This window comes from Dysidea avara, chromosome 7, assembly GCF_963678975.1.
Source record: "Dysidea avara chromosome 7, odDysAvar1.4, whole genome shotgun sequence".
NCBI classification, from domain to species: domain Eukaryota; kingdom Metazoa; phylum Porifera; class Demospongiae; order Dictyoceratida; family Dysideidae; genus Dysidea; species Dysidea avara.
Window position 1 is genome coordinate 26,961,977 of NC_089278.1, and position 11,970 is coordinate 26,973,946.

The window sequence follows — 11,970 nt, forward strand, 5'->3', positions numbered from 1 at the left end:
ACAGGCTGGTTTGGAATGTGCTGCGGTATTCAGTGATACGGGAACATTTTTCGTGTACACGTGTGGCGCTCGTTAATTGGAAGAGCACAAGTTTTTCGTACCTTGCTGCATTGCTACTGCTCTGTGGTGACGTTTCTCAAAACCCTGGACCTGATGTATATCGTTGTGGAGTGTGTGCGTTGGAAGTGGCGGACGATGATGCTGCCGTTTGTTGTGATTACTGTGACCACTGGATCCATGTTGCATGTGACCCGTGCTTGTCGATGAATGTTTATGACGATATGGTATGTAACCCATCTACTGAACCTTGGTTTTGCTATTCTTGCAAAGAATCATTTTCAGATTGTTCAATCAATAATCTCTCAGTTACTGGTGGTGGTATTAGTTGTGTTTGTCTTAATGCTCGCAGTGTTGTTCCTAAGAGATTTGAATTATCAGCATATATACTTGCCAACAAGTTTGATGTGGTGGCCATAACTGAAACTTTTTTGGATAATTCTATTCATGATATCCACATCACTCCTCCTGGCTATACTGTGTTTCGTAAAGATCGGAGTAGGCATGGTGGAGGTGTTTTACTTTTTCTTAGGAAAGCACTAAATGGTTCTCTTCGACCAGACCTTGATGATGATTGCGAAATTTTATGGGTTAGCATACCTACCAAGTCTTCATCTCTACTGTTTGGAATTTTTTATCGATGTCCTAATGCTCCTTTATCTACACTAGAGGCTTTGCATTCTTCTGTGTGCTCTGCAGTGTCACCAAACCAATCTATTGTATTATGTGGTGATTTTAATTTGCCGGACATTGACTGGCCTATTACATCACCTTCAATTCGGACTCCAGCTACCACCATGTTTTGTGATATAGTGTCTGACTGTTTCCTTACTCAGTTGGTGTCTACTAGTACTCGCCATGATAACATTTTAGATATTGTTTTAACAAATGTCCCCAGTAATGTTTTTTCAGTTGCTGTCTGTGATAATCTCCCTGGAACTGATCATGATGCTGTTAACTTTGTTATTGAAGTAGAAGTGAATGCTAAGAATATTCCACCTCGATATTTGTATGACTATAGTAAGATTGACCAAGAGCACTTAGCTACAATTTTCTCACTTGTTCCATGGGACCTTATTGATTATGATGTGATATTGAAGTTTCTTGGGCCATGTGGAAGGATCTTTTTCTTTCAGCAATTGATGAGTCTGTCCCTAAACTAAAGTGGAATTGTCGTAAGATAAAGCACTGGTTTAGTCAAGACACAATTTCTCTTATACATAAGAAACGAAAACTTTACAAAGCTATGAAATCAAGTGGGTCTCCAAATCTCACTGCTAAGTATCGCTATATTAGTAATTTAGTGCGATCCAAAACAAGAAATGAAACCAAGATTAAAGCTATTACACTTTCTAACTGTTTTCGTACTGCAGCTAAAAAATTCTGGCAGTGGGTGACATCTATTAGACGTTATCGTATGTCATTACCCCCAATTTTTAATGGTGATACTACTGTTACAAATGACCGTGCTAGAGCAGATGTGTTCAACAAGTACTTCTATTCTGTTTTTACTGATGAAGATTGTTCTGATTTAAGTTCTTTGAGAACCGATAGTAAATTATCATCTATTGTCGAATCAATTACCTTTACTACTCAAGATGTCTACCAAGAATTATTACAATTAAATCTTAATAAAGCTTGTGGTCCTGATTTATTAACTCCGCAGATTTTAAAAAGAAGTGCTGATTTTATATGTGAGTCTCTATGTAATTTGTTTAATCAAAGTATGTCAATGGGTTTACTTCCCAAAGATTGGACTACAGCAAACGTTGTACCTATTCACAAAAAAGGAGATCGTCGAGTTGCAGCAAATTACAGACCCATCAGCTTAACATCTATTGTGGTGAAGATTATGGAGAGAATTATTTGTAGGAAACTAACAGAAGTTCTGGAAAAATCAAATCGCTTAAGTGATGCACAGTTTGGTTTTCGTTCCCATCGTTCAACAGTATCACTACTCTTGTCTGCTGTACATGATTGGAGTCTATGTTTGGAACTACGTAGTAGTGTACATTGTGTCTTGCTAGATTTTGCTAAGGCATTTGACTCCGTGGCCCATGAGCATCTTCTTCTTAAACTACAGTTATTAGGTATTGATGGTAAGCTACTGCAATGGATACGCTCCTTTTTAACACACAGATGGCAACGTGTTGTTGTGAATGGTGCTTATTCGGATTGGTTAAGTGTTAAATCAGGAGTTCCTCAAGGGTCTGTTTTAGGCCCCTTGTTGTTTTTATTATATATTGACGATTTGCACAGTGTTGTCAAGCACTCTAAATTGAAACTCTACGCAGATGATGTCACCTTGTACAAGGAAATTAAGTGTGAATCTGACTGTAAATTGTTACAAGAGGACCTTGATCGCATTTGTGATTGGGCAGATAAGTGGCAACTTCGATTGAATGCATCCAAGTGTGACGCTTTTCTTATTTCAAATAAACGTAAGAAAATATCTTATGATTATTTCATAAACCGCTCTCTTCTATCCTGGAAATCCTCTGTGAAATATTTGGGAGTTTTCTTTCAATCGAATTTGTCATGGTCACACCACTGCAAGTATGTTGCAGCCAAAGCCAGCAAGTCCTTGAATTTTCTTCGTCACACTTTATGGGGTGCTACAACTGAGGCCAAATCCATGGTCTATAAGTCTTTAGTGCGACCTTCACTAGAGTACGCTTGCACTGTATGGAATCCTCACACTGTTTCTGATAAGTCCACAGTGGAATCTGTCCAACGACGTGCTGCACGTTGGGCCTGTGGAAGTCGTTGGTCACCATTACATAAGTGTTGGAATAAATCTTCTAATGCTTGTTTACAAGAGTTACACTGGCCAACACTGTCATCTCGAAGGAATTATTTGAGCGTGGCTATGCTTTATGACATCCTAAAAGGTAGGTACGATTCTTTGAAGCTATCAAATTACTGTAATTTCAATACATCTTGTACCCGAGCGCATCCTCTCACCCTTGTTCCGCTACAGTCTTCTATCAATTCTTATAGACATTCTTTCTTTGTGAACACTGTTTTCTTATGGAACACTCTATCGTGTGATGTATTTGATCTCAGCTCATCTAAGTTTCGCCAAGCTGTGTATAATCTGTTTTGTTGTAATTAATTTATATGTGTATGTGTTCTTTCTTGTTTTTTGTAGCTGTGTTTTCTCTGTATTTGTCCCCTCCATTTTTGGTTTTGTATCTTCTAGGGAAACACCCTCGTACAGGCTCTGCCTTTTGGTGTCACCCTGTCTTTTTTGACAAATCAGATAAATAATAATAATAAAAGCTATACCATACTTGCTACTATACTTGCTGCTACTACTTTAATAGCAACCATACTTGTTATACTACTACTAGCTACTTCCTGCATGCTTTTTTTGCTATTTGTGACCCAGTCTGACAAAACCGGGCTTATCGCCTATTTAAAAGTATCGAGAAATGCCGGTTTTAAGCATTTAGTGTGTTGTAGCTCGCCAATGGTTGAAGCTACGTGTACCAAATTTTCACACGTTTTACACCAATTCCTTACCTTCCAGAGCATCCACTGTGCAAGTAGCCAACAACTAAGTTTCCCGCCATTTTAGATAGTTTTTAAACCGAGGTTGACTGTATCAGGCGAGCTGCAAATTGGGTGGGAGGTGGGGGCCCTGGAAGGCGGTGTTCAAAAATTGAAAAGGAAGGCCAAGGGATGAATTAGGCCAACTTTTGAGCTATTGAGATCTCAAAACTGGCTAAAATGAAAGAAAATTCTCAGCAGAGGTAGTTATTCAACACCACAGAGCTGTGCAGCCACATACAGTCATTCCCAGGCTGACCACAGCTCCATTAAGGCCCCACACCACAGGTACGGATCGCCACTGGGCTCGGGAAAAGCAGCCAGCAAAACCAGACCACTCAAGTCTAGCTGATTTTAAATGTGGAATTAGACAGTTTATTCATGTAGCTGTGTGTCCTGGGTGAAAAATCGAATCTGCTGACATAGGCGATAAGACCGGTTTTCTCAGACTGGGTCACATTTCTACTCCTCTGCATGCGCAGCTAAACTGAACCCTCTAGTGCTAACTAACTATTGAGCCAAAGAACATGTTTAACTGAGAACATGCAGCTGCAGATACATAAGCTACCTGCTGTGTTACAGTCATGCAAGATGCAAAAAAAATTATTTCATTAGCTAGCAAGTGAAGACAAATATGTATGAGAATGAAAGTAGAGAACTAACACACATACAATTATAAAACTTATATTAGCTAGTATACAGTGGCATAGCTACACTGGGGCCCATTGGGGCCTGTGCCCCACCGTCAGCTTTCCAGGCCCCACCGTCAGTAAATGTTGCAAGTCACGTGATTCGACGCGCGACGATTTTTCACAACGCTATCATGCAGATTTTTATATGAAAATCATCGCTGCAGATACAATTTCTTGTTATTTCGCTATTACTATCATCAGCGGACAAAGAAAATTAAAATTCCATTAAATGCCCACTATCACGTGATCGCGAGTTCAAATGTGTGAGTCGGAGGGAAGGTGTCAGTAAAATGAGGCTGTATGCATCGTGATTATATTAAGTCAAGGTGATAACATACTACTCTATGACAGGTGTTGAGTGAGGTGTTCTTGATAGAAGACGTGCAAGAGGTTTAATAGATGAAGTATTCCTTTTAATGCTCACTGCAAAAGGTTGTGAATAGTGAGCTGATAGTAATTGGAGATTAGATCTATGATACTAAGGAGATTGTCAAGATGATGAGGCACATGCTACTACGCATTCTTTTTAATGCCCGTTGTGGTTTAGCGGATCTCATTTTATATTACCACCATCACACACCCAACATTATCAAGAATGCTTTTTTTACAGAACTACTAAAGAATGGAATGAGCTGCCACCATCTAGTTATGACAAATTCCTGGACCAACACTTATAAGTCAATTTATATTATTGAATGTATATCAGCACATTGCTGTCTTTCCAATATAATATAATCATATTCTCCAACACTGCAGTGCTGATGTGTGACATGTTACTAGCCGATTAAAATTTGGATCGAGAGTTAATCTGTGAGAGCTGTGGAAGAAGAAATTGGGTAAAATTGCATGCTGATCGGGCAATAGTGTAGTTTGTAGGGTCAATTAGCTGCAGAAACAGCAGTGTAGCAGTATATTTAGCTACCTAGGCACAACCATGCACTTAAATAAGATTTCTATATAAATTTGTAAGAGACCACAGTGAGATGGACTCGTGTGTTGTGTACTTGGCCGGAGTCCTCTTGCTGATAGGCGAAATGAACATAGATTAATAATGCTATTCAAAACTGATAATTCATCATAATTATTGTGGACATTAATGCTGACGATTTACTCCCACCTCGTCCTTGTATCCACTCTACACGCGAACACTCAAAGAGATTCTTACATTTACCAGCAAGAACTAATGCCTACTCAAAACTCTTTTCTTCCAAGCAGTGTTAAGTTATGGACCAGATGATGTAATTGTTACAGACCTCAATCATTTCAAACAAGGAATAACAGGACTTATCATAATTCTTAATTTTTGTAATGTAACTACTTTGTGCATGTACACTCCCCCGGGAGGCCTGCACAGTAATAAAAATTAATTTATAGTGCATGGGAGGACTTGATGCGGAGGTGTGCCCCACCTAGGCTCTACCGTCACTAAACGTCTAGCTATATATAGTACTAGGCTGCAAAGTGTCAAATGCTATAGTTTTATGGCATTTTATAAATAGTATAGAATTTGGCTTCAACTATTTCCAAATAGCATGTTTGCATGCCCATGCCTTACTTCTGTCACATTTCACCTGTAAAGAGAAATCAATAACAACATAACTACTACTAAATCCAACACTCACATTATGCTGACATACCCAATCACAATAGTATGGATGACTTAAACTTTCATCTCCTGCATGCTCTACACATATTATCTTATCCCGGTATCTTGCGATGGATTTGTACCTGTACAGTACATAACTGACTATCAAGCAGTTTGAGTAACTGAATAAATACTTGAAAGTCTCACTATCATTATCAGTCGAAAGTAAAATATCTCTTGAGTTGTCCAAAATCACCCAAGAAAACTCAATTTATATAAACACCCTAGTAGTGCAAAACCTGTCTGGTGAAAATCTCTTAAGTATATAGTTAAATATTACTCGAGTATGAACTTATGTAAGTATAATTAGCTATATGTATACTAGTATTAGCTCAATGTAAATAACTGATGCACACAAGACATATAATAGCCATATAGCTATTCTAAATCTGCTGCTGATATATACTATATAGCCATAGTATATCAGCAGCAGAAAGGCATATAAACGCTGGTGTTGGACATGTTAGCTATAAAAAAAAACAGAGAAACTGGCAGGGAAACATATATCACTAGCGCTTTTGTCAGGGAAACACACATTCCTAATGATATGTGTGTGGGGAAACACGGATCCCTAGTGATATGTGTCTGGGGAAACACATATCACTGTGACAGTGGATCTATAGGATTTTTGAAAGGGGTTTCTGAAATAATAATGTAAATAAATATAACAAAAGTTCTGAGGAAACCCAGAAAATTTTGATATTCTAGAAAGTTTTGAGATTTTAGAAAATTTTAGGCTGCCTTAACTACTGAGCACTTAATTAATCTGTGGCAATGGCTCAAATCTTAGTTAAAGTATATATGTACCGGCAATCTCAGTGTGTCAAAATGCTATGCAATGTTCTCTCAGGAGTACTACTTCAAGGTAGTGTCCATTGGTCACCATTTTTATCAGTGATCTTCCAGAGAGTATTCACTCTTCATGCAATTCCTTTTCTGTTTGCTGATGCATATGATACTAAATGACTGCTGATTATCAATTCGTATGATATAAACCAACTTCCAGAGGACATTAACATCATCTCATTCTGGAGCTGCAACACTATTATTCTTTTCAACAAAGCTGAATTTAGCTATTCATCTACAATTCTGGCCAAGAGCTTCAACTCTCCAAACAAAACATTGCACAAATACCTTGGTATTACTTTACTGACAACCCCCATGCAATGGTCAGGGCACTATAGCTCTAAAATCATTGCCGGAAAAGCCTAACAAATCCTGGGACTTCTCCATCGTACTTTAAGGACAAACACTATCCTAGAGAAAAACAATTATACATTTCCTTAGTCAGATCTCAGTTGCTCTATAGTTTTCAGCTATGGAGTCCACAGTTAATCAAGGGCAAAATTCATATTAAATCATTTAACACAACATAATTTATACAAAAATACTGACTGTATTTATTCCATCTATGTTTTGGTGTTGCATGGAATTAATAATTCAACATACGCTCAACTCCTGGCTCAACCAAAAGCAGACCACAGCCTAAAAGAGTAAATAACATTAGAGTCATTTATAGATTTAAGGTCTACTTTGTCTTGTTATAAGGAGTATTTTGAAATAGTTGTTTCAATTCTGACTAAAGATGGGGTTCATATATGTAGCACTATTTTCGCTGTGTACATAACTATGAATTTAAAAACTCGACTTGAGCAGTTATAATTGCTACCACTAATGTACACATACTACTACACAGTATGAACTCAATGACTAATGTTTCAGTAAAGTGCCCGAAGCATCTGTCTGATCATTAACATGTATTGGCATAAAATAGCAGTAAGCTAATGAAAACAGCTGTAAGCTATACAAGATGTGGAAATTCTTGCAAGTTACTACAGTTCAATCCAAATCACCTTCTTCCATACACCAGCACTTCTATTTCAGCAGAATTGTCAGACTGTGGAACCATCTACCTGTAATCAACACATCTCTTTAGGACATCAACTTGAGTAACATTTATAAACTATCTCCAGGAAGAATTCGTAACCTAATTTACCCTGCAACTTTCATACTGTCTAACCTTGTTGTCAACGCTCAGCCATTCTAATTTCCAAACTTTTAACACAATTAAGTCTGATCAGTGACTCAACACACTTTACTTGTAATTAACTCATGCACACACTGTATGCAAAGCTGCATGTAGTTCAATTTGTTTTTTCATGCAGGCTACAGGACCATCGAATCTTGTAGACCTTCAGCTTTTATGCTGTGAATTTTTAATAAAAATAAACAGTTTAGACTGTGAAATAAACTAACTGTAGGGCGAGAGTTGTACTTCCTGACTGCTCTATTAGAGTGACTGTTCTATTAGAGTATCTCGATCACTTTCTATAAAATGAAAAGTAAAGTTTTGTTGGGGGTTGAATAGCTATAATGGATACTAGTTAAATGTAATTGAATGCATATGTGACTGGATCTACGAAAACCGTTCTTATCGCCCAAGACAGGAAGTTTGATTTTTTCACACAAACACAAAGCTTAATGAATGCACTATCAAGTTTCACTGCCACAGTCGACCAGAGTAAAGTGGTCTGCTTTTGCTGGCTGCTTTTCTAGAGCACAGTGGCGAGCCGTACGAGTGGTCTGGGGCCTTGATGGAGCCCTGGCCAACCAGGAGATGGCTGTGTGTGGCTGTACAGCTCTGTGGTGTTGGACAATGACCTGTGCTGTAAATTTCCTTTCATTTTAGCCAGTTCTGAGCCCTCAATGGCCTATAACTTGGCCTAATTCATCCCAGCACGTCTCTTTTCAATTTTTGAATACCATCTCGCCCGCCTTCCAGGGCCCCCGCCTCCCACCCTTCTGGAGCTCGCCTGATACAGACAACCTCGGTTTAAAAACTATCTAAAATGGCGGGAAACTTAGCTGTTGACTACTTCTTCAGTGGATGATCAGGAAGGTAAGAAATTGTTGTGAAACGTGTGAAAATTTGGTATGCGTAGCTACCACCATTGGCCAGCTACAACACACAGAATATTTAAAACCGACGTTTCTCCATACTTTTAAATGGGCGATAAGACCGGTTTTCCCAGAGACAGTCACATATAGCTTTGAAATACTGTTTAGTATAGCAGTATAGTTTTTCCATGATAAATTTCTAACACAGCTCAGTCTCTATTAGAATTTCTATAGCTACCTATACTTAGCTAAGTTTGAAAGGGATTATGTCGAAACCAAAGAAACCCATCTAGATTCGCCACTGCATGAAACTGTCAGGAATTGAGTAGCTCTGTAGCTAACTAGATCCAGCTAGCTAGCTAGTTGGTTAACCAGAAGGTTTTAAATCATCTCCTTGGATGAAAGATTTAGCTAATGTATCAATTTAAGCTAGTGACCCATACGCGTATGGGCGCCCCATACACGTATGGGTAGCTATCCCATACGCATACGGGATGCCCCATAACATCGACACAATAGATCTCGAAACATTTAAGAACGCTGTAAGTAATATAATGTGTGATTGTAATGCTCATTAGCATGTTGCCCCTAGTTAGGGTCCGCAAACCAAAAAAACGATATCTTCAAATCGACTTACAAACTATAGCCATGTGTAGGGGTAGGTCTAATCAAGAAAACACTAGAGTGGCAGCAAATTTCGTCCATTAAGGACAGGTTGTACAAAGCAATGGTTAAGCCAATTATAGAATATGCAGCTGTTGTCTGGGCACCTCATACTAAGAGGGATATTGATATGATTTAGAGAACACAACGACAAGCTGCTAGATTTGTGACCAGCAACTACTCCCGTTAGGCCACACCAAGTCAAACCTTAGTTTCTGGTCACCCGCCCGCATGGTAAACCTGGAACCCTAGTTTATGAGGACTATTATTAATATTACAGGTGCTTAAGTGCATGTGACCCAGCAAGACACTTATTTTTTACTGCAAAAGATCGAGATACTCTAATAGAGCAGTCAGGGATTCCAATAGAGCAGTCACACTACTCTTAACTCTAATATTAGGTATATATGCCACACTAATAAAATGTTTCTAACTATAGCTAGTTTTGTCCTTGATTATATAGCTGTTCAGATTATAACTGTTACTAATGCTTCTGTAACCAAAGTAATTTCAGTAGCATTAACTACTAGTCCATGCAGATGGGCCATAGCTTTAACTTTATAATTCAAATGTAGTCCTCTAATGATTAGTCTAGTAACTTCAAATTCCTTATCACTGAACACTACAGGGGTATGGAAAGCCGGCAACATTCGGTAAGCTTAAACTTAAACTTTTCCATAACTAAAATTAGATTGGCAAGTAGAAACCCTTATAGTTTAAACATTCCCAGATGATCACTAAAAAACACTAGTCTGGAGTACTCAATGACTCAAAAACTTTGACAGTTACTTTTCTCAAGGTTTGCTGAATAGAAGGCTGGAAACACATAGCTAGTGGGCTAAGACTTCACATTTGAATGAAGAATTTCTGATGTGAAAATAGAAGTTAAATTTCATTTTTGATCATGATCATTTGAACAACTTAGCTATAAGTCATAGTAATACTTTCCTGACATAGCTAATGAGACATTTATTTCACTTGGAAAGCATAAGTAGCTACATGAGCAAAACATTTCCTATATAGTATATTCTAAATAAATAAATAAATATACTTAAATGCTATACATCAGTGTATAGCTAGCCATGATCCATCAACAACTTTCCTAGTGCATTTTTTGCCGAAGCACAACTACTTATGTTGTTGGTTAAGTTTGACTAAAAACAAAATTAACATGAATTTGCTAAATTGAGCAAATAATAATACCATACAGTATATTGTCACAGTAGAGTCTATAGTCCTGAAGTCCTGATCATCCGCCCGCCCGCATCCATTTGTAGGCTTGGGAGTGACCAGAAACTAAGGTATGACTTGGAGTGGCCTTACGCTAGTGTCACGCAAATGCTTACAGACCTTAATTGGCCTACACTTGCACGATGCAGAGATGAACTGAAAGCCATAATGATGTTTAAAATAATTAACCACCTTGTTGACATCCCAGTAAATCCGTTTCTGACATCCATATCCACTGTACATAGTACCAGAGGTTATAATATGAGATTTATGCAACCAATGACACGGATTGATTCTTATATGTACTCCGTTTTCCCTTCGGCAATCAAAATCTGGAATGATCTACCCCAAAATGTGATTGACTCCAATGATATTGATCAGTTCAAACAAAAACTAGCAATTATTTAATTTGTATACTTGTATGTATGTTGTGACCTGTGCACTATACTCTATTATTATTATTATTATTATTATTAATGCTTTACAATGCAACATACAATTACAATTATACATGTGTAGGTGGGTATAGATGAAGAAAAAGTTGCATTGATGGTCTGCCAGCAACCTGTGCTGGCAGCCGGGAGTTAATTAAACTTATGAAGTAAAGTTAATTGTCAGTCCAGAATCATAGCACTTGCTGCATCTACAGCAGTAATGATAGGTGCAGGGATTGTCAGGAGAGAAATTTGTGGTGAAGTGTTGCCATAAATAGTTCTGAATAGTAGCTTTGATGACTGGTAGGGACTGGTTGATGTCAATGCAAGGTAATTGGTTCCATATCCTGGGAATTCTATTAAAGTAAAAGTTTCTGGCATAGTTACTATTAGTGCGGACATGATTTAGTTTGTTAGTAGACGAAGACCTGGTGTTGGAAGAGCTAAATGATATGTAGTTGTATATGTTAAATTGAGAAGATGGCTGTTGTAAAGCTTTGACAAGGAACATAATATCATAGAGATCGAGCATATACATTAGAGGTAAGATACCTAACCGGAGTAAGCGTGTTTTATAGTCACTGACATAATCAGCTAGAATGAACTTGGTGGCTCGTCTTTGTACTTTTTCAAGAATAGTGGTATCTTTGATCATATAAGGATTCCACAATTGTGAGCAATAAGTTAACTGAGATCTCACTAGAGTTAAATAAAGAAGTTTTCTGGCTCTGATAGAATGGCAGCTATGGAAGACACGCCTCAGCAGTCCTAAATATTTATAGGCTTTAGCAGTTATGAT

General features: G+C 38.0%; 1 protein-coding gene across 1 annotated transcript; it reads left to right on the forward strand.

Annotated features, from left to right (window-relative positions):
• The first annotated feature begins 281 nt into the window (after nucleotides 1-281).
• On the forward strand, nucleotides 282-11,629 carry LOC136261138 (uncharacterized). Its single transcript, XM_066055107.1, has 4 exons — nucleotides 282-1,077; nucleotides 1,158-1,751; nucleotides 2,085-2,156; nucleotides 11,592-11,629. The coding sequence occupies exons 1-4, from the start codon at nucleotides 282-284 to the stop codon at nucleotides 11,627-11,629; spliced, it is 1,500 nt and encodes a 499-aa protein (XP_065911179.1).
• Nucleotides 11,630-11,970: the final 341 nt, after the last annotated feature.